General features: G+C 44.9%; 3 protein-coding genes across 5 annotated transcripts in view; 1 reads left to right on the top strand and 2 right to left on the bottom strand.

The window, feature by feature from the left end:
• Nucleotides 1-4,752, bottom strand: part of bcl11bb (BCL11 transcription factor B b) — a 28,350-nt gene extending 23,598 nt beyond the window's left edge. Inside the window, exon 1 of the mRNA XM_084030393.1 lies at nt 4,103-4,752. Within this exon, the coding sequence (XP_083886519.1) occupies nt 4,103-4,166 (64 nt within the window). The 5' untranslated portion in view covers nt 4,167-4,752. The remainder of the gene's footprint in view (nt 1-4,102) is intronic.
• Nucleotides 4,753-8,640: 3,888 nt separating this feature from the next.
• Nucleotides 8,641-14,581, top strand: ccnk (cyclin K). Of its 2 annotated transcripts, none has more exons than XM_084031263.1 (11): nt 8,641-8,781; nt 9,688-9,917; nt 10,237-10,318; nt 10,405-10,536; nt 11,449-11,554; nt 11,640-11,697; nt 11,832-12,001; nt 12,102-12,307; nt 12,416-12,446; nt 12,699-12,770; nt 13,229-14,581. In XM_084031263.1, the coding sequence occupies exons 1-11, from the start codon at nt 8,773-8,775 to the stop codon at nt 13,768-13,770; spliced, it is 1,638 nt and encodes a 545-aa protein (XP_083887389.1). In that variant the 5' UTR covers nt 8,641-8,772; the 3' UTR covers nt 13,771-14,581. The 2 variants fall into 2 exon arrangements, with proteins under 2 accessions (XP_083887389.1, XP_083887388.1); XM_084031262.1 differs by having other exon boundaries at nt 12,690-12,770.
• A 1,317-nt stretch (nt 14,582-15,898) lies between these two features.
• Nucleotides 15,899-23,670, bottom strand: part of ccdc85cb (coiled-coil domain containing 85C, b) — a 41,270-nt gene continuing 33,498 nt past the window's right edge. For both annotated transcript variants that reach the window (XM_084031083.1, XM_084031084.1), the window contains 4 exons: nt 22,315-22,419; nt 19,613-19,705; nt 19,020-19,118; nt 15,899-18,182 (listed from right to left, as the gene is read on the bottom strand). In XM_084031083.1, coding sequence (XP_083887209.1) covers nt 18,093-18,182; nt 19,020-19,118; nt 19,613-19,705; nt 22,315-22,419 — 387 coding nt within the window. In that variant the 3' untranslated portion in view covers nt 15,899-18,092. The remainder of the gene's footprint in view (nt 18,183-19,019; nt 19,119-19,612; nt 19,706-22,314; nt 22,420-23,670) is intronic.

The following is a 23,670-nucleotide window of genomic DNA, read 5'->3' as shown; positions in this document are numbered from 1 at the left end:
CAACATTTAATACAAGCTGCACACTGTGTTCTGCTGGTGGAGGCAGAGGAAGGCCAGGGGCGCTCATATGACAGTCGGCGATACTGTATGGGTTCAGACCTGTATCCCTTTCTTTGTTTTCCCTTCCATTTGGTGAGCTAAACATACACACACACACACACACACACACACGTAAACCCCAGAGGGAAAGTCGGGTAAGATTCACGCTGTCATTGAAAATAAATGACACCAGCATCGTTGCAGATGGTTGTAATCAAAAATTCAAACAACAAGCGGCCTCGCTGAGCCGATCCCTTTTCCTCGGCTGCGAGTGCCAGGAGAGCTGCAACAGTGTGTGTTGTGTAAGGCCAGGCCTGTGTGTTTCATTATCTTATCACCATTTAATATGTAGCAGTCTCATTTCTAATCATAAATCTTAAATTATCAATCTGAAAATAAGCAAGAAAAAAAGCCAGATCTGCAGCTGACTGTGACTTGTCTTGAAATCGCTATAAATGACTTGCAAGCTATGAGGCATGACATTTAGATTATAAATCAAATCTGTCAAACAATTTTCAGAGATGTTATAATAGTAATAATAATAATACTAATAATAATAATAATAATAATAATAATATAATAATAATAATAATAATAATATAAAGAAGCGTTAAAGAATTGCAAAATGACTTAAATGTGTTCAATAATATTGAAATTATTGTTTTATTGAAAAAATATAGAGAGAAAGCAATTGTGAGAACAAAGTGCGATGGCCTGATAGTAAATCATACATCGCTCACCAACCGTCTCCACGACGATACCACAGTGTGTGTGAGTATTACTGTGCCGTTGGACGCGTTCGGAGGCTTTCTCCCCCGGCGTGTGACAGCCATATGGTGTGAATAAAGACGAAAACATTAACTGTTTCACAAGTAGCATGCCAATTGTGAGAATAAACATTTATCATGAAGCGTTTCCACAGCTGGATCCAGAAAACAATTCTCTGTCATAATTCTGATATTAAAATAAATACCCGTCCCTGAACAAAGAGAAGCCTGTGATACTAAACAGCAGTCGTTCCTCGTTAACGTGCAAGTAACTCATAAGGATATTCAAATGCTGTTTTTCTCTGTCATGAACGTGACTCCAGACTGAAACTCTGCCAAAGCCGAGAGGAGATGAGAAGTGGAAAGGAAGGATGAACTGAAGGTCAAATTCAACTTGGAACAAGACACAACATATACAGTTGGTATACGTGGTCATGCATGTCGAGGGTGATAGGTATAGCATAGTGGAGTCCATGTGTGTGTGTGTGTGTGTGTGTGTCTGCATACTTGTGCTTGTGTGCATTCAGGAGGGATGTGTAGTTGACACCTGGCCCTGCAAGCAGATCTCCAGAACATAGCCTTCCACTAAAAGCCTGTCTGTCCAGAAATATGCTGATTTTCCGGTTCTGTGTGACCTGTGAGCTCCTGCTGCAGGGTGAGAGGCTGAGCTCACTTACACTGAATATCCCCTGATCTGACATGTTACATTGTGACTGGGCTTGACAGCATATTAAAAATATTAAGCAGAAGACATTCTCCGGCAGTAACGCTGTACATGCATATTCAAAGTCACAAATTACAGTTTGCTTTCCCCCGCGGCGCTGTGAGATCCTCCAGCCCGAGGTGTGATCCTGGTCCTCTCCAGACCCACCCAGCCCACAATGGCATGCAGCCTCCAGCCGTTGAATGATAGCTGCATTAAAAGCCTTCCGTCCATCCCAGCTGGAGGAGCGGTATCATTATTAAGATATGTACATATGGTAAACACGGCTCAGGCGTTCCATGCAAATACAAGTGCATCTGTGCACACACTCTCAGAGAACACCTTGTTCTTGTACAGAGAGGACAATCCGACGGGCTTTTTTTCACTCATCTGTTCAAAGTCCACCTCCAGCATTACATTTGATCTCATCTATAGTATCAAAAGAAAACAAATGGATGAATGCCTACAGGTCCAGTCCTTCCTTATTCTTCACGTGTGACTCGCAGGTCACCGAGGCCACAGTTCAGCAAGCAGAGACAGAGTGTACCGTGTGAAAGAACAGGTAGGACCAGATCCAGGACCAGATTCAGGACCAGATTCAGGCCCAGACAGCGGCCCGGCAGCTCTAACAGCCACTTTAGCACCACATGGACCTCAGGAGCAACATCACAACTGTTGTCAACATTTGTAAATATCTCAACTTAAGTCACTGTGTGACTCTTGGAAGTCTCGGCTGCCAGGCAGCGGCGATGACAAGGATCTCTGAGAGCCATCCAAGGAGAGAACGCATGAACCCGGAGACAGCTTCAACTCAGACAAAGAAAGAATCCCAAACTTCATCTGTGACTGTGAGTGATTATCAGTCTAATTATGCAAGTGTCACAGCAAGGTGGAGTTCAGCGTGTGTGTGGCTGTACAGCAGGTGCTGTGAGGAGGAATAATATGTAAAACGAGATGACCCGTGACTGGAAGGAGAGGAGGCAAATATTTGACAGTTAGTCCAAATTTGTATCAGCTCCCTAAAGACAAATGAAAATGTGCAAAACGTTGCAATTATTTGTCATAATTCATGCAGGTAAATGTTGAACAGAGACACACATGCCTGAGGGGAAATATGAAATTTAAGGGGCAACAACTGGTCTCCACCTCAATGAAGTGACTGTGACAGCAGAGAGAATAAATAAACCGTCACATCGCTGTTTGTCATCAACCGGAATTATTAGACTAACACTCTTTACGTTTAAAATTACCGTAATTATTTTTACGTTCAAATAGATCAGAGCGGGGAGAAAGAGAGAGAGAGAGAGAGAGAGAGAGAGAGAGAGAGAGAGAGAGAGAGAGAGAGAGAGAGAGAGAGAGAGAGTGTGTGTGTGTGTGTGTGTGTGTGTGTGTGTGTGTCGGTGGGACGGAATGCGTCGAACCCTTTTCAACACAAAACACATCGGCCAAAGATTACATCATGAACTTCTGCAATGAATTACGCAGATTAGGCCTCTATGAAATTGGATTGAGGCAAAGCAGAGCGCGGGGAGATGAAGGTTAGATTGATATAATTGATTTCAAATTGGATTATGCGACTTTTTAATCATATGGACCACAACGAAGGAAAAAAACCTGCGTCAGATTAAATCCGCGCTATTTAATCACAAGTGTTGGTCGCAGCTCTGAAAAGCTGCAAACAAAGTTATGACCCTTCGTTTTGTTTTTTTTGTTTGTTTGTTTTTTCAATAAAAGTTCAGCCTGTTTTGTTTTGGTTTTGATTGTATTTTTGTCACGTGCTCAAATTTCACTTTAAAGAGCAGAAAGGCCTTTGTGTGTCCAGAAAAATCCTTTACACACCGCGTGTGTGTGTGTGTGAGTGTGTGTGTGGGTGGGTAGGTGGGTGCGGGCGCGCACGCGCGCGGAAGAGGGATAGTTCTTTTTAAATTAAAAATAAACTCGATTTACACGAAGGTACAAGTTACTCAATGGAAAGTCATAAAACAAATACGTCTGAAATGATGGGTGAAATACGTAAATATATAATAATATGCACGTGACCACATGTTGCAAAAAATTAATTGTTGTGATGAAATGTTGCTTTATACACTCGCACGTGCGCGCACATGCAAACATTCACAGACACATACTCTCTCTCTCTCTCTCTCTCTCTCTCTCTCTCTCTCTCTCTCTCTCTCTCTCACACACACACACACACACACACACACACACACACACACACACTGAGCCACACAGTCCTGATGTACAGTAGATCATAAAGGTCATAAAATCATATCTTGTGTTTAAGTCACAGAAAGCTGCAAAGGGCCCATCTTATTTGTGAGTTATGACTGAATTGTGTTAATCAGAGATTAAATATAGAACCAACTATTATCCTCCTACAGCAAAGTCAGTCTGAGTGTGCTCCGTGTGCACAAGTGTTCACATCACATGGTGCATTTAGTTTTCACAAATCACAGTTATTTCTAGTATTTTTCTCCCCTTTTCTAGATTTTGAAAACTAGAAACAATGCATGGAATAAACCCTCGTATTGGTTCATAATTATGACAGCGCTTCATCACGTGAAGGAACCCGCGCGGACATGAAACTCACCTCGGACTGTCTCCCGGTGCGTCAACGATAAGTGCTGCGGGTTCACCTGCTTGCGGCGGGACATTGCCCCGGCATTTACTCTGGCATCGCCCGGTGAACGGCACTTGGAGTCGGCTTGGACCGTGGTGTCGGTGCTGTCTGGCTCGCAGGGGACCAACCCGTCCTCTCCTAATCCCTCTTCAGTTCACAGTCTTCAGATGCAACTTTGACGCGCGCTCAGAAGGCGAGGGACGGACGGGAGAGCGCAATACCAGTTTGTCCACAATGTCCCGCGGTGTGTTCGGAGGAAGCAACACCTGGGTTCAGGAAGCCAAAGTGTAGTTTTAGGAAGCGGGTTGACTAGCAGCGGCGGAGGAGATGAAGCGGTGCGCAGGTAATGACCGTTTGTAGATCAAATCCCGGAGTGCCCACCTCTGCAGCGGCCGCGGTGCCAGAAGCAGCCCGGGGATCTCCGCTGGGATGGATGCCGGCTCTGATTGGCTCCTTGTCCTTTGCTTACTTTAGATTCTATCGGCTCGGGTCAGAACTGCTGTTTATTCTCGGATTCCCTGCTGTCCCTCCAGTTCACCGCTGGCGCACTGAATGACCCTTTGGCACCGACTCCTCCTGCGCGTTTTGGCATCGGGTGCGCGGAACGGCAACTCTTGGCTGTGATGGCAGGAGCCTCGTTGATTGAGAGAGAGAGAGAGAGAGAGAGAGAGAGAGAGAGAGAGAGAGAGAGAGAGAGAGAGAGAGAGAGAGCGGGCGGGCGGGCAGACAAGACACCGCCTCCTCCTCCTCGTCCAACACGCAGAGGTCCAATGTTAGAGTCCTACAGAGTCGAGGAGGCGACTTCTTGTGGACTCACAGGGAGACAGCGGCTCTGCTCGGGAGGACCCGGTGGTCTGTGTGAAGACTACATGGGCGGTCTTGGGAGCGGGATGGGATTCAGGTTCAAATGCGTCTGAGGCTCCTGGGCGCCACCAGAGACGGTCTCGGCCGTTCTGCTCATCCAAAGCCTCCTGAAGGAGAGTCTCTTATCTCTAATGGTCCCTGCACCCATAAGACCACCAGGTCCAGGAGTCTTCCTCCTGTCTGCTTTAACAAGTTCAGTGATTGGTTCTTCTCCGGTAGCTCACATACAAGAAGGAAACTGTTCACATATCAGGAGCACCAACACCTAGATCAGATTCAATACATGCTGTGGGTCAGTCTGGGGTCAGAGGTCACCTTTCATTGAGATGATTACTACTGGTATGTTATTGCAGCGTCCTGCGCTGCGTAGATGGCTTCTTCAGCATCGGGCTCCCTTCCTCTCACTGAATGAGGAGCAGCAGGCTGCCTTTTTGTTTGATCATTTAAACATGTTGTGAGGCAACAGTACCCTCTGTTGGCACGCTCAACCAACCTGTTTAGAGAGAGAACACTGCCTTACACACTTTGTTCTTCTTTTTAGAGCGAGGCCTCCTCGGTTTGTCATTTATACAATTGAGAATGTAAGAGAGTCCTTGAAGAGCAGATCAGGTTCACTCAGAGGCAATTAATGGCACTAATGGGCAATCATTCTGCACATAACTCACTGTATTCACTTAGATGAATGTATGCACACATAAGTGCTACAACTCAGCTAAAAACACACTCAACTTTCCCTTTTCCCACCTTGCCATACAACCCAAACCTTTTCTGTGCTATAATTTGATTGCAACACATTGTTGAATACAAATATGACGTCTAATGCGGCCATTTAAAGTTGACACTATTTCCTCGTGGATCAGTGGGGAAGTGTGCAGCTATAGCAATGCATTTTATAGTCCGCCATTAATAAAACATGGTGGGCAATTTTAAGAGCATTAGAAGTTTGATTGCTTCGGGGCAGGCCTAGGGGACTTTCAGGACAGTAATTATTTATATAAATGAAATGTCATCTCAACTCTGGCTCAAGTAGAGACAACCTCAGCAGACTCCACATGGAAACACGACAACACAACAGCTATCGTTCACAGATCGGCCCGGCATGTCGACCGGAGTGCATCACTTGGTAGTGATATTACATGAAATGTCTTCGTTTTCACATCGGGCCAAGAGAGCAACAGCGGCCGTGGACACACTGCAGGCTGAAGGGAAACATTATCCTTCGTTCACGCACTCCCTTGCTATCCCTGCTGGCTGCAAGCGGCTCCTTGATCCTTACCCATGGGTTTCTTAATAATACATCAACGTCTCCATTATAGCTTGTTTCTGCTGGCTCCGGGCAAAGGCAGTTTATACTGGGTTGCACAGGGCCAATATACCACAAATGCCCTGCTTGTGGACACAGGAAAGGTTTTAAGTCCAATGTGTTGCCTCTAAGGAGACATGCATCTCGTGTGGTAAGTGCCGTCGCTGAACCGGAACCTGAACACACCGCACTGCAATGCTCACACAAGACATGAGATTATGCCGAGGAAAGTTTTGTCCAAGTAACAAGATACATTAGGTGGACATTTTGGGTCTTTTTACAAAAATGAACCAGGATTTTAGAAGGTTCCACACATAATTTACATTAAATCTTAAAAATGAGCCTGAGGACAAAGGTTAAGCTCTTACACATCAGTGGACAACACACACACCTGGCTTTGATCTGGGTCACAACCTTCGTCTCCTGTTATCGTTCATTTTCACTCTTCACTCGTAAAATACCAAAACGGCATTCATGTCTTAAAATACAGCCAGGTATGAGAAACACGCCTACACTGAACATAACAGAGTTTTTAAGAACAAAGACAGGATTAAGTGTTGAGGTTAAATAGCAGCCATTTCTGATGTGTTTAAGCACAACAGGCCTGACATAAACAATGAGAGGTCCACTCCAGGACAGCTCAGGGTAATATGAATATTGCTCTGGGATTTGCTTATAGTCGGCGCTTCATTATGCAATGTTTAATATTAATCAAGAAAAGTACAAGTATATATTATTCATAAGCTGATTTACTGTGTGTGTGTGTGTGTGTGTGTGTGTGTGTGTGTGTGTGTGTGTGTGTGTGTGTGTGTGTGTGTGTGTGTGTGTGTGTGTGTGTGTGGACTTGAGTGACAGATTGAGATGCTCCCTTGCTACAGGCAATACAACGAGACAAGGCTCTTACTTTTCTACAGGACGTATCCTGACAATTTCTCCCACAGTTAAGAGGATTTGTCCGAGTACGGGTAAATATATAATGCATGCAGATTCCAAATTTTAATTTGGACGAAGTAAATGATTCAATGCTGGCTTTCTTCAGAAGTGAGGTTGGGGGGGGGGGCTAGATATTAGTCTGCTTGTTAGTCGGCTCTTCCGCTGGGATATTTGAAGCAAACAAAGGCGACGGTGATTACCGTGAGCTGTTATTCATATCAAGTTGGAAAGAGTGGAGTGATAATCATTTCTTATTTATCATAAATCCATGTTTTATAACATTATTGCTCTGTATTGCTAACTTGCTTTGCAAAAGATGATACACCAGTCGGTTTTCTGTATTATACAGCCCACATGGATATAAAGGAACACAATGATTTTGAAATGTGAATAAAAACATCTAAGAATTTGGTCAACTCAAGGTTTAATTGCAACTTGTAAATCAAGACAATATTGTGTGATATTAATTTTCATTGTAAACTCTAATTTGTCTGATTTTTGGGATAACAAATGGAAATGTGTATCTCTTGAAATAGACATAAAACCCTATGGTATTGCTTGAGTCTAAGAAATGTCTTGATTTATTTAATATATAAAGATGAAAATGTGTTCATATTGCCATAAAAAGACAAAGGGAAATTCCTTCTATTTATTTTATATTCTGTTGCTCCAGAAAATATTTTTCTCTTTTAACAAAGACCTTCAGGTTTAACTGGTCTACAATTTAAGACCTCTTGAATATAAAACAATAAATGTTTCCTGGCTGATTTTTGATTTATTTGTATTCATATATATCCACTCCCTCATGCTTGTGTTTTTTTATCCTTCTACAAATAATTTAGTGCTGCTGTATATGTGTGTGATAATAATTATACATTTGTATTTATATTTCGTGACACATTTCTATTTATTTCTATTATTACCTGCTCAAACTGTTTGTAGTGGAATGCAGCCCTGAAGGCTGGGAACAGACCCACAGTCTTTTTAAGCATGTGGCAAAATCCAGTTTTGAGATAATATCTTTAACTATTCATGCAGTTGTTTCAATGCTGTTTGTGTATGTGATTGGCACGTTGAAGCCTCGTTCAGAATAACCCTTTTATAGACATTGTAGGCCTTTTTCAATTGAGTCATCTGGTCAAATCCAGTCCATCCAAAAATTCAGTCGGTTGACGGTCCAAGAGTAATCCATTGTCTCCCTCTAGTGGATGTTATTGGGAGTAACATGTTTTAACACATACTTGTGTGATGAAAATTATTTCTTCACACGTATATCTAGTTTTTTTCCCCCACTACCAGCAATATGAACTAGTGTTGTACATATTCATTCAGCGGGGGAACTTCTATCGAAATATAACCACACCGCACGTGTATCAGATGTCCGACGTGATGACGTCAGCAAGGTCCTGACGTACTCCATAATGGCGGTGCCCTTGATACAATGGGTACTGTAGTGGATCACTTGTTAACCAACTTCTCGTGAATAGCTGCGGAGTATTCCCACAGTTGTCTGGTTTGGCTGCTTTACGCCGACGGCTACATGTTAAAGGTGAGGTCGTGTTTCCTACCAGCCGGGGACCAGAGCCGGACTCTAACCCGCACTTCTGTTGTTTTGAGGCGGCGCTGTCTGCCAGCCTCGGCGGGTCGGGACCTCGAGTTGAGCAACTGTGTTAGCCAAGGCTGCTAGCCTGGCTGGCTTAACGCAGCTTGTCAACTGTCTTTGTTTCACAGTTGAGTTGGGTTTAAATGTCCGTGTGTGAGCTGAGCGGCGGTCCTCCCGGTCCACCGTTGTTGGTTATGTGTTAACGTTAGCTCCGTTAGCCAACTTTCAGCTCCCATAGCGCTAGCTCGGCTACCACATGCTAGCGAGGAGTTAACGGGTTCCTTATGCTAATTTGAGGAAATTCTTCTTTACTGTTTTTTTTAAAATCCATATCCGTGTATTGATTGTGTCGCCTAGATGTGTCTATTTCATCTGTATGCGTAGCAATAGCCGTCCTATCTGAATGAATGGGATGGAGAAGCCGTGTCAACATTCACGTTGTTTTACGTAGAATCAGCCTTTTCTGCCTTTCTGTTTTTCTTTAGCATTTGAAACGGTTAGCTTCCAGTTTAGTCACCTAATACGTCACATAGTTTTGAGTATTAAGAAATTAATTGTGAGCTAATAACATTCCCTGTATAGTTTCCGTTAATAGAATTACATATTATACAAATAACATTTATCTAAATTTAGTATTAGTTTTGGAGCTAATTTAGAGTTATCTCAGGTTTCCAAAAAACTCAAATGTCCTCATATTGCAGCCTTTATTAGGGAAATCTGACAGACTGTGGCATACAGCATTAGTATTACGAGTAGAAGTACATCTAGTATTCAGGAGAAGTTGCTACTCTGTCTTACTAATGGCATGTACATTGTGTTAATAAACACATTCTGGTTTTCTACATTGTAAAGTCCGGTGCAGCGGGTCCATCCTCCGTTGCCTCTCCTCAACAAATGAAGGAATTCAAGGAGAACTTTTCAGGCCAAGTGATTCTGGACCACATTAAGCCATGCTGGTACTGGGACAAGAAGGACTTGGCCCACACCCCCTCCCAGTCTGAAGGCCTGGACCCCGGCACCGAGGCCCGTTACCGCAGAGAAGGAGCCCGCTTCATTTTTGATGTGGGCACCAGACTTGGCCTGTATCCTTGATCCATTAATTTCAGTGCTGAAAGAGAAATTCATATTTATCTTATATATCAATGACCTCTGCTTCAGTTAGCAGTGTTTCCCCTCCAATGTTCTAGGCATGTTTATTTTAAAACGTCAATATGGCATCTTGAGTCGACTTACCATCAGGCCTGAAAACAATGCTCGGGGAAACACTGGTTAGTCTCTGATGATTTATAGTAAATGACAAACTAAAGACATAACAGCATCCAAACTTAAGAAATTCTACAATTAAAATTGAAATAATGCAAATAACTGTGAATGGTTTGTGATATCCTTGACTGCCATCAGACACTATGACACACTAGCAACTGGCATCATATATTTCCACCGCTTCTACATGTTTCACTCCTTCAAGCAGTTCCCCAGATATGTAAGTTCAATGTTCTCCTTCTTCCTACCTCCTCCTGGAAGTGGACTGACTGTGTGAGATGAATGTTGTGGTTCGTGTTCCAACAGGTGACGGGTGCTTGCTGTCTTTTCCTGGCGGGGAAAGTGGAGGAAACTCCAAAGAAGTGTAAAGACATCATTAAAACGGCCCGCAGCTTGCTGAACGATGTGCAGTTTGCCCAGTTTGGAGATGATCCCAAGGTGCACTTTTTTTTTCATTTCCCCTCTGTTGTCTTGAGACAGTTTTGTGTTTACACTGGCTTAAATGAACACTTTGTAGGTTCACAGACAAATAATATACCTTGTTGAGGTATTCCTTTGGTCACTGAGCACAGAAAATAAAAATAAAAACTCTTTCTCTAGAATCCTTTAACTAGCTTTACAGAGCAATTACTTCATATCATGATGCTCCAATTTAAAAAGAAATCAAATAAACAAAACCGTGAACATTGAATCTGCCATGACAAACACAACCTTATGCATAAAACTTCAATTCAATGCAGAGACTGAATTAGACGTAGTGTCCCTTTAGCTGTGGTATTGCTAAATACATCCAGGTCTCAGTTAGACGGCAGACATACGAGTTATTCATTGAATTTCATGGAAACAAAGAGGGGAGATTTGTACTTATCATTCAATAGCCTGCTGTCATTATTATACTAGTAATATTCATACTGGTTTTACATGAACACATTGATAATATTTTGTGTGATAGGCCAGTTCTTCACTGACTGTTTACATTGAACTTTTTATCTATTGAGTGCAAATGGTCACTAAGTGTAATGGTCATTAAAGTCACTTGAGACACGAGAAAATAAAGGTTTCAATAAAGGTGACATAGAGCCTCACCTGAAAACATCGCAATTATTCTGTATCATTATATACTCACACAAACAAAATATAAAAGACAAAACACTAGCAGGGTACATTCGATTTGATTGGTTGGTTGTGTGATTTAATGTATTACTCATTATGTCATTCATTACTATTCTATTTTCAGTTTTCTTGTGCCTTTTCATTCTTGCATGTGTAGTCCAGGGCAGACAGCAGCTGGTGACATGAGTCCGCCTGCTGGGCCTCCAGGGTTAAGTGAGCTGTCTGTGTGTCTTTCAGGAAGAGGTGATGGTTTTGGAGAGAATCTTGCTCCAGACTATCAAATTTGACCTGCAGGTGGAGCACCCTTACATGTTCCTGCTGCGCTATGTCAAGCAACTCAAAGGTGAGATGGCATTAGCTTTCACACAGAGGGCGATACTTTATGAACCTTTTTGGAGAGCTCATTAATCTTTTTCTGCTCATTGAAGGCGAGAAGAATAAAGTGTGCAAGGTGCTTCAAATGGCGTGGACCTTTGTCAACGACAGGTGAGCAGTTAGCACGTCAGCTCTTTGTGGTACAGATGACTTCTTCTACAGTGCGATGTGTCAGCGACATGTTTAGTGTTTACAACTCTATCATAGAGCCAGCGAGTGTAACCGTGTTGACCGTGTCCCGGCAGCCTGTGCACCATGCTGTCTCTGCAGTGGGAACCAGAGATCATTGCTGTAGCTGTCATGTACCTGGCTGGCCGCCTCTGTAAGTTTGACATCCAGGAGTGGACCGCCAAGCAGTCGTCGCGTCGCTGGTGGGAGCAGTTTGTGCAGGATGTCCCAGTGGAGCTGCTGGAAGGTACTCCTCAGAATGCCATGACACCTCCGGCCTCCTCCCACCATATTTGTTTCGTCTCCTTTCAGACTAGACTCAACAAAACATGTCTTTTGTCTTTCAGACATTTGTCACCAGATCCTGGATCTGTACTCTCAGGGAAACAAGCCCATTCCTCAGCAGATACAGGAGAAGGAGAGGGCCGCTCCTCAGGTCCCCATTCCTCCAATGCCCCAGGGACTCCCACCAGCCCCCAACCCTCCTCCCCCACCACCAAAGAAGACTTCTCCTCCGGGAGGCAGCCCTGCACGCCAGCTCAAACGCTCACATGTGAGTATATGCTAGCATAAAGCGGAGACGGTCCTGTATTTGTTTATTTAAAATGTCCAACTTGTGTATGTTTAACTTTCTGACATGTTTGTATGTTGTTTTTTTCAGACGTCCCCCAAAGAAGAGCCAAAGGCTCCAGGTAAGACTTGAAACACTCCTGCAGGCAAGATTCTGACCGTGTGTTTTAAAACATTCATAGCTTGTAAATGTCCACAGAAAAGTGAGCTAATTAACGTGACTTAAATGAAGATAGTCTTGGAAGATAACCGATGTAGACTTTAGGTTCTAAGTGGCTGGGATTAGTACTTTCCTGGCAGGCTTTGGGCTTTGAATATTCAAGCCTACAGCAAAGTTCCCTAATGCATTAATTGGATTTAAAAAGCTTTTGCAGAACAAGTTGGATCAAAGATTCCCAGATTGGAGAGCCCCATGCCCCCCCTGCCTACATCACAGCCCCCCCCAGGTAAGACTGGACTGTTTACCGTCTACTCTCGTACTTCCGTGTCATTTGTGTGAGTCTGAGCGTTAAGAGTTGGGTTAGAGTGTAGTTATGTGTTGGCATCTTCTCACCACCCCAGTGTCTTGTTTGGGTTGGAGGCGGGGGATACTGGCGGCTCATTATGGCACGCAAAGTCTTTGGACCTCTCAATCTGTTACATAAGCGACAGCTTGTCTGGACATCAGGTTTCCCAACACGCGTAGTCCTACATTCTCCCAGACCGTTGTGATCACTGCTTGAGCCTGATAATGAGACCTCCCATGTGGCTGAAGCCTGGCGGTCTCGGTCTAGCTGTGTGCTCAGTCCTGGAATGGAACGTTTATTTGAGCTCATGGTGAATGAGTAGCCTCGTGGTTATTACAGGAAAGATGATGCTACATTTCTCACAATCTTCATTTCTCCTGGTTGTTTCCTTTCTCCAGACCGCAAAGCCCCACTTCCAGCCCCTCCCATGGAAGCAGAACCATTGAATGAAACGGTTCCTCCTCCACCGCATGCTCCGCCTCCACACAAGCCTCCTCCCCTACCCCATCGCCCTCCTCCACCTCCGCCCACCAACTACATCATGTCCACCAACAGCTCCTACATGTCTGGTGAAGGCTTCCAGAGCCTGCAATCCATGATGAAGACAGAAGGACCCTCCTACGCCCAGATGCCGCCCACCTATGCACCCCCCATACCGCCATATCACCCCCACGTCTACCCACCTGCAGCACCCCCTCCAGGCCCTCCGCCTCCTTCTGCATACCCTCCACCCAACTTGGCACCATCATATCCACCACCAGGCTACAACAGCTACCCTCCACCGCCGCCTCCACGCATGCCACCAGGCCACGTACCCCCTCCAGTCATAGGTCTCCCACCTGCTGGGTACCCACCACCCCCCGTGCCTCCAGGACAGTCGCAGGTGCCCCTGCCTCCTCCACCTGGCATGCCTATGAATCACGGAGGGTGGATGAGATGAGAGTGAACAGTCCTTGAACTTGAGTCCATGCAGAGTCCCAGCTAAAGATGCAAACAACCAGGATCCTGTTATTCAGCTGGTACAAACCGAGAGCTCGTTCCCTTCCAGTAAGACTTTTGTTGAGGAGGTTCTTAATGAAGGCTTAACAATGAATACACTTTATAACAGTATTGTATTGTTATGAGAACCTGAACTGGCCATTACAGACTGACGTCTCTGGCTTCAACGTGGACAGGATGATACTTCAGCTGCTTCCAGGATCTTGTAACAAACACTGTCCACTCATTATTGTTCTGGAAATGTACCAGAAAATATCAGCACCCTAAATTTAGTTTGACACATGTTCGTTCATTAACTGTGGGGTATTGATATTTTAGGTTTTTACGTTATTTTTGGAATAGATCAAATGTTGACGTCTTGCTGTATTCTATAACTCCAATTATATGATTTGGTTTTCATGAACCAGTGTCCTTTTTTCAACATTCTCAGTGTTTTGCTGAGAAACGCAGCCTAATAAAATCATGAGATTGTTGTACCTGCAGCAGTGAAATATAAATAGGCTAACACGCTGATACATGGTCATAAATCTAGAGTTTCTACAAACCTTTTTACCAGGAGATGTTGACAGAGTCCACATGAATGTGTGCTGCAGTAAATGTGACTAGATGGAGTAAACACTGGACAGTCTGAGGTAGATTTTTACACATGAGTTTTTTTTTTTCCATTTCGCCATGGCTTTCTCTGTATTCAGCACCCGGCTGTGTTTGTGTCCGAGAGGCAGGACAATAAAGAGCTGCTTTTCCTACTTTGACCCGAGTGTTCGAGCTGTGACTGCATCCGTCGTGTCCAGCTGTGCTTCCCAACATGTTGCAGATGCACCACCTCCAGGTGAACCTGCCTTCAGTGACAGCTGGGATAAGCCCCGCCCCCACAACCCCAAATTTCTATCCATACTTTGATCTTTGTCAAGGACATAAAGCTTGCCATTTCAACTTTTATGCATTTCATTATTTAAACAATTTCATCTTCTCTGCTTGCTTGCCAACAATTTTAGAGTCACTCAATTGTTTTGTTATAAGTGACACGGCTTCACAACGTACATTGAACACATTGAACACCAGCGGACTGGTAATGCACCCGGCAAGCAGGCAATGTGAAAAAACATCTGGGGTACGCCCCCGGGACAGGGGTCTGCAAACAACTGAATCAACCACAAAAACATAATAACCAAAGGGAAAATGCAATCCCAGTCTCTAGAAATCTCTAAAATGATCCCATTGTCATTCATGGGGGTCAAACACCAACACACATGAGACCTTTAGCGTCCGTATGAGGCTAACAGGCTTTCAAGTAACTACAACATAAACCCATCAGCATCATCGTTACAGAAACACGAAGTAAACGCTTCAATCACACGGCAGATCTTGATGAACTCATGATTGAAGTTTCTCATGTGAATTTGTTGAGAACAAAATGACGTAACAACCGTGAATGGAAACTGAAACATCAACCCACCGAGGGCTGGATTCCAAATCACACGGGAATCTGAATAAAACAATCACCACCTGATCAAACTGAAGTTTCTTTCATCATGTGACTCAGTAGTGAGTCTGCCTTATAAACTCCAACAATGTCTGGGCTTCTTCTACATGATGGGGTCCTGGGAGATCCCCTACCAGACCTAGATCAGGTCTGAGCCCCTGGACAGTCTCTGGTGGTACTTGGTGCTAGAGAACGTGGAGCCACGGTGGACCCGATGATGCTGGTGTTCTCTGGTGGTTATTGGGCTGCAGGCCCCACCGCATGCTCCAAGTAGTGAAGAGGACGCAGCAGAACCAGAACTAGAGAAGAACCAGTGAGGAAGGAGAAGGAAAGTAACTGTCTGTGGTCTCAGAACCTCCCTGTTCCCCCTGAATGAACAGTTGACAGGTCAACACACCAATCATACTCCTAGTTTGAATTCAGCTTCTGTTTCTTATTTGAGATTTCCACTCACGGAACCCTTGGTTGGCCACAGGATCAGCATTTTACTTCCACTACTGTACCAACAGGGGGCAGTCTAGCCCATCTATTGCCGAAAGTAACCTGCACAAATGTTTGCTCCATCAAATGAACACAGCACTCCAGATCATCATTAACCAACTTTGTTTATTTTCTCCCAATGTTTCTAAAAGTGGCCTACTTCATGTTTTATTCCCATCAGTGAAAACCACGAGAAGAAGTTACAGCCATGACTACAGGAAAAGACATTTACTCTGTAGGTTCTAAGATCCTGTCTTGTTTTAGCATACAGGCAGAAAAAAGAAACACTATAGATGTTTAAAAAAGACAGTTGGGTTCCAAATCAAAAGACCATGCAGAAAAATGTGGCACATTTTAAATCAAATGCCATTTATAAAGTATTCAAAATTGCATCATGGCTTCAAATCAGTTCCTAGAAAAAAGGACACTTTTAAAAAATCACACTGATTTAGTTTGACCCCATTGTTGAAGAGACTGGTGAATGGTGGGCAGCCTCACACATGTTCTAATTTGGAACAAATAACACTAGAGATGGGAGAACCTGAGCTATCAGTCACCAAACATATTTATCAAAGAACTTTACAGTTGGAGTGAATGGGAAACATTTCAAACATGACTGTTGAGTTAGTGATGGCGCTCCCATCTCTATCTGACACCTGGCAATAAATACTCCGACAAACGGCGTTTGTTCATTCTGACATCAAGAAATACAAGTTTTTAAACGTTAGTGTTTTCAGGAAACATAGAAGGGAAGACTTAGGTCAAATATTCTAAGAAAAAAAAGGTTCAACTTCAAGAAACATGCGCCGCAGAAACACACCTGCTGAATCCACAGAAAAGTGAGAAGAAAGTTCTCCGTTCTTCTACTGGGATAGAAAATGATAAACGAGGAATTAGAGTATTCCAAGAATGCAAACTGAACTTAGGCTTCACAGGTTGAATCGTTTTTTCATGAGACAAAGCTTTTTGTGTGGATTCAGCAAATGTCTTCAGCAGTCTTCAATGGAGTTGTAACCAGAGAAAAAGGAGATCCACAGGCAGATGCTACAGCTGAGACCTATTCAGTCCTCACACACACACACACACGCACGCACACACACGCACACACACACACAGTCACTCACAATCACACACACACACACACAGTCACTCACTCACACACACACACACACACACACACTCACACACGCTGACACACGCACACACACACACACACACACACACACAGATGGGCAAAGGTAAAGCTGTAGCCCTCTTAACCTGAGAGAATGATTGTCGAGCATGCACACAGCGTACAATTATAGTACACATACAAATGCATACAGTTTTAGTCAATTCCAAACAGTAAGAAAGTTCTCAATCCGTCAGCCGTGGAGATTGTTAGATTTAGAATGGCTTTGATGTATTTGAAGAGGTTACAGAGAGAAGAATTTATAATAGCAATTAATCTGGAAAAAATTCACAAAAATCAAACAAAAGATGATTATGCTTTTTTTGTTTTTTAACCAAAAGGAAACCCTGTTGAAGGTCTGGTTGTGTGTGTTCTTCTCAAACTAAATAATTGATCACATGGCCACGCTAGAATACAAAATAGATCAAAGTCAAATCAACAATAACAATGAAGTAGCGCTATGGTTTTATACATAATATACACAACTTAACAGTGATCTCTAGACTTACCTATCCATAGACGTGTCTTATGAGCACAAGGCGCTAGGTCACATTGGGTTTCACATTAGTTAACACTTTAGAACACTAACGCTAGTTATACTCGTTGACCACTAGGGGGGGGGCGATACGTGTGACAGGAGCTAGGGTCTCTATAGGAGGTACTATCAACATGTATGTGAAGATACCGCCGTAACGCTGCCTTCACTTCCCAGCAACACGTGGAGATGGCCGCCCCCCCGCGGCCGCTCCAGGTCTGTGCTTGCAACCATGTGGTGGCGTTAGCTTCATGTAGCGCAGCTAACGCTGGTGTGTGACTAGAGCTTGTGCAGAGAGAGATCGCCTCGCGGCGGAAAGCCTCCGAATCAAGGAAGAAAGGTGGCGAATCAGTGAAACTAGCTGCCAGTTGTCAACACTTCATAAGCTCGGAGAGATAAAAACATGCGATTAACAGAGGAACGGTCCATGTCGGGGCTCGGCCGCCGGCTGACGAGTGCTTGGAGAAGGAGTGCTGGAGGCCGGAGGAGAGCATGGCATGATGGGTGGAGGTGCAGGTGGGAAGACGTGTTTTCAGGTGAGTGTCGCTGCTGGTCTCTCTCTCTCTCTCTCTCTCTCTCTCTCTGGTTGCCATGCTACAGCGGCCCTTTGAACTGGTTCCCAGAGAGGTGCTGTCTGATGGACAGCTTTGATCCTGCTGCATCACCCAGCTTCCTCCACACCACCTGCAAACAGAAGCAGACAGACAGGTTGAGGAGGGAAAGACATGCAGAAAGACAGGCACACAGAGAGGCTGTGAGAAAGGGAGGGGGAAAGACTTTCTTCTTCAAGGGTGAGAACTTCAAATGCTCACAGTCGGACTTTGAGCTGCTGAGTGTGTCTCTGCATCGCTGTCCTCTGAGTGAGTGAGAGAGAGAGGGAGAGAGAGAGGGAGAGAGAGGGAGAGAGAGAGGGGCCCCCAGTGATATTACAGAGGTACTATTGTAGTGTTCCCCAGATTCCTGGCCTGTCACATACCTCTGCAGGGCCCAGATAGCCCCTCATTCTCTCTCTAATCAGCAGAGCTTTTATCCCAGGCCCGGCTTTTCAGAATAAACAGTAAAAGATGGGTAGAGGAGAGGAAGAATGGAGGAGGGGGTTCTTTTCCCTGCTGCTCCACTTTAATTGCTTTGACAGCTCAACTACGAGTCTCCACTTAGGGCTCCAGTTTATAGTTGGCTTTGAGCAGGAACGAGGGAGGGGGCCCTGGAGTGATAGAAAGGGAGCGCTGTGCTCGGGACACTGCTGCAAGTCTCAGTCCAAACCAAATGAGTGGAGTGAGGTTTCCTCATTAGTGGAAGCAGCTCGAAACACTGACCTGATTTGCACCCAGTCGAAGAGGAGGAAACCGACGAACGACTGACCGAACGACCAACCGACCGACCAACCGACCGACGAACGACAGACCAGCAGGCAGGCAGGCAGAAAAGAACTGCTGCCTTGGCCAGGGCTCACTTGTAAAAGAGATATCTTTCTCAATGTGATTCTTCCCTGGTTAAATAAAGGTAAATAAAAAAACTTACGTTGCACATCTCTCGCACAATGGCCTTCTCTTTCTCGCTGAGGTCGTCCTCGTAGTCCTCAGGAACCTGCTTGTCCAGGTTCTCGTGGACCTCCAGCACCTGAGGACAAGTGCCATTTTAGTGTCCGTTCCAAACTTCTTCACAAAAGCTTTCATGTGGAGTTTGTTCACACTCTTTAAAGTCTGACTATTGTTAACATCACAAATTGAATCTCAGATTGTTTATATGGACATCATGCTGTTGTGCCCATTGACAGTAGTTTGATCCGGTTAGAGAAACAGCTGACCAATCAGAGTGGGCAGGGTTAACAATGGGGAGCTCATCTTCCTACACAGCTAACTAGCTAAGAGCTAACTAGCTAGTAGCTAACTAGCTCGTTAGCTACACTCATGCAAAAAAGCAACACAACACAAAATGGCGTGGATGAGATTGATGCAGCTGAACGTGAGGTTCAGTCAACGTACATTAACATTGAAGTTAAACTAATGAAAATATGCAGCAATAAAATGGACACCATGGAACAGAGCAAAGCACAGCCTTTTTTTACACACAATAAATACTGTCAGATGTAACTGACTGAGGGGATGTAGTACCTTCATGGCGTGAACCACGGCCTCAGGCTTCTGGACGCAGGACAGGTAGCCTGTAGCAGGAGAGGACTCGCTGGTTGGGAGACGGCCAGTACCCTGGTGAGAGAGAGTGGAGACAGCAAGAGGACAGACGGGTTAGGAGGCAGGTCTGGTGGACGTGTGAAACTCTTATCTGGAGGAGTGAAATGAGCACCGCCTCACTGAGATCTCGACCTCTCTCTCATCCTCTCTGGGTGTTTGGTTCAGATTTAACACGAGAGGTCTGGGGACTTGGAGCGCTGCAAATGTCATCCCTTTCATCCCGACTCAAATCAGCTCTACTCCCCTTGTGTTTTCTCCCCTTTGTGCATTCACCACGCATTCTCCTCCCAGCCAGGTCTGCTACCTGCACACTGTGATTTTAAGCTGCTGTGATGGGAGCAGCCAGCCAGGAAAAGGACCAGGGGGTTTCTTGACTCATCCTACCCCCCGGTTAGTTCCAGACAGTGGCTCTCTGTTAGGGGACACACAGATCTCTGGGACACACAATGGCACCATTCAGTGTAACCTGGCATCGGGACCCTGCATTAGACACAGCTCCGTGGCTCTGTTAACCCGGGTTAAATTCTGCGCTCACTGGTGATGTGTTTGTCAGCTCCCTCTGCACCCAGTGGCCCCGTTTAGGTGCCAGAACGAGCCCACACACCCTACCAGCACCCAGATAATAGAATAATCCCACTGAAGCCAAGAGGAAACTGTCTACTCATATCATGTCAACCACAACAAAAGTGTGTGTGTTTTGCGGGTCCTGCAGTTTATGGCCCGACATTGATGCTTTTATGACATTTATTTATTTCAGAAAGGTCGGTGAAAGGTCATCAACATTCCTCAACGTAGCAGTGGTTTTGGCCTTTTGTTTTCATGTAGAAGTCAATGTGCTCACACTCTGACATTTTCTACAAAACCGTCATTTACGTTAAGAAAAGAGGCCAAAGTTCTACAATGTTACGTGACATTGAAATACAAGCAGTCGTACAAGAACGTAGCTTTATACAGCCTATGATCGACATAAATGAACAAACGGATGGATGGATGAATGGATGGATGGATGGATGATGGGTGGATGGATGGATGGTCTGTGCTATTCAGTGGATATACACGAATCAGCTGTAACATTGTGGCCATATCTACCACTATATATATATAGTGGTAGATATTTAGTGTTACCTAAATAAATAAATATACACTGTATGCTTCTGTTAAAAACAAACATTTCCCACTGAGTACAGTGTGTTTCTTCTTGTTTAAGGTCACAGCAACAAATAGTTGTAATGTTGTAAAAACAGCTCTTCAGCAGTGGCCTTTGAAGTCCAAAAAATATGTAAATGATGGTGGGCCTTTTGATGCTCTCCGCTGTGGGTTAAAGCCATTATTTCATATGTGTAAACACTTGCTGTCAACAGCAGGGCCAGCTTGGTTTTCTTTATGCTGAGCTGCAGCCGTAGAGACACAGCCACCTCCGGGCAATGTTTCCTCTCCTGATACATACTGGGATGGCTTGGCTGCATAGACCGGCCCGATGTAAGCCTTACAGGACGAGGGGGGGGAACGCTGTCAGAATGAGAGGTTTGTGGTTGGAGGATACAGAACCTTACTTGGTCGTTTTCTATCCGACAATCTCACACACACTCACTGACCTGAAACTGGGCCTGAGTGAACATAGTGAGAGATGAGCTGATAGATGAGGATGAGTGTACCCATCCTCATCTTCATCCTCAGCAGAAAAGACAACAAATGACTTTTTCAAACAAATTCACACCTCAAGTCAACTTCATGACCTTGTTTGTTGTGAACCCGAACTGTGAAATGAAATGTGGGAAGACAACTTCAAGACAATTAGCAGTTTCAATCCATTGCCTCCGGGAAGAGACCTCTAAGGAGGGGTTCATAGACATAACTGAACCTCCACAAGGAGGCGAGATTGACCCACAAGCTTAAAAGGTGTGAGATGTCTCTGGAGGCAGCAGTGACCTCACACTGGGCCTGAGATTAAAAGACAATATTGATTTTTACACAGGGAAGATTTAGTCCTCTGGTTAGTGGTGGAGCTCAGCTCTGACCTCCCTTCATCAGTCAGAAAACAATTACCCAGCTCCTCCTCCTCAGACACTGGCTGGGTCAGGGGTGGCGCTGGATTCTAGAGGATAATTACTTTCATAGTTCTACCAGGCTCCAGGGAGCAGGGAGGCTGACTCCTCTTTACCTTCCCTTGTTGTCTCGCTGTCTTAGATTCTCTTCTTCTTTTCTCCGTCTCATCCCCCTCATGCCCTACCTCCTTTCATTCTCTCTCTTCCTGTGTGTGTGTTCCCCTTCCTGTCATGTGGAAGGCAGTGAGGTTGCCTGTGGAGGTGGAACTGGAGAGTTAGAAGTAAAGTGAATTACAGCTGACTTGACTTGATTCCGCTGTGGCACACTCTGTCCTACAGTTCAGTGTGTGTGTGTGTGTGTGTGTGTGTGCTAGCACACAATTAAAACCTGTCCCTATTCCCCAACCACAGCAGTATTAAGAATGTAATAGTGTTGATCATAGACTGTTTAAGAGGTTTGGTGTGAGTGGGTGTTCCTCTGAGTTAGTCAACGTGAGTACCCTTCTGTGTGTGTGTGTGTGTGTGTGTGTGTGTGTGTGTGTGTGTGTGTGTGTGTGTGTGTGTGTGTGTGGTACTGACCATGTGCATGGCATCCTGGCGTTGGGGCAGTGAGGACAGCTGGGACTCTGAGTGGTAGAGGGTCATTCCCTTCCTCAGGGCACGGAGGTCACCTGGGTTACACTGCTGCACAAAACAAACGCACACACAAAAAACAAATATTAGGCTTCAACTGAAAACACACAGTTGCTTTATGCTTTATGTTTATATGAATATTAAGGCGGCCAAGATGATTATTATCATAGCGTTGACATTTGAGAGCTGACCCATCCAAGAACAATATACTCGCTATCATCAACTGTAACTTTATTACTGCTCGCAAACACCGTGTGGTGAACACACTGTTGTCCGACAATCCTGAGATCAATCTTTGCGTTTTCTCCTTCTCAGTCAACCCGTTTCATCTGTGCTCCATGTCCTTGTGGTAGGTGTTCAGTCAGTGCGCAGGTTAACGTGCACAAAAAGTAGTTCCGAGGGGAAAAGGAAATCAGAAATCAGGATGTTCTTCATTCAGCCTGCTCCTGTCACTAGTGCTAGCGAGCCAGCGGTCTGCAGACATCACAAACACTGCAGGAGGATGAGTGAGCAGACTTCTGCCTGTCGCTGCCGTCACCATTAAAGTGAGGCTCTGTATTTAGCTGAAGCATCTGGAACAGACAGTTAATGCACAGCTGCATGCTATTCTTATAATGCATGATGAACACTTGCAAGTGTTGCAGGTCTGTTATTATTTTTGGACACAGACCTAAAACACACAGATCTCAGGTGTCTCACTCACACACCACTCCTTCCTCCAGTGTTTTACATTCCTTGAGGCTTCTGACATAAATGGCAGTGTGCCGGGCTGTACCACGTGGTGCCGTAAACGCAGGAACAGCGTTTCTAACATTTGTCCTCATTAGCAGCCAAAGAGCAGTGGTACCTGGAGGCGGAGCCCAGCTTCCCTCCACTGTTCATTATGACATTTCTCATGTCACGCACCAGTGTTCCCTCTGTGGCCGCCACCGCCGCCGCCACGTGTAAACACACGTGGCTCCCGGGAGCACTCGGGCAATAAATAGCCCAAATGAAGCGTGGGTGTGCGTCAATGAATGTATGGACATTGTGCTGTGTTGTCTGCCTATTGCCTTTTATCTCCCCATCACGTACAGTTTGCACACACACACACACACACACACACACACACACACACACACACACACACACACACACACACACACACACAGCGCTACATCAGCATTCCCTCCTCTCCTCTGTCCTTTGATATCCCGCCACTCCTCTCCGGCTTAGTACCCCGCTAGTGCTTCTCTAACCTTTCAGTCCTTCCCTTGGCACTTCCTCATCTGCCGCCGGGTTTCCATATTCATGCCCTCAGTG

The sequence above is a fragment of the Eutrigla gurnardus genome (genome assembly GCF_963514095.1).
Source record: "Eutrigla gurnardus genome assembly, chromosome: 16".
Lineage (NCBI taxonomy): Eukaryota > Metazoa > Chordata > Actinopteri > Perciformes > Triglidae > Eutrigla > Eutrigla gurnardus.
This window is presented reverse-complemented; position numbering and strand designations above follow the sequence as displayed.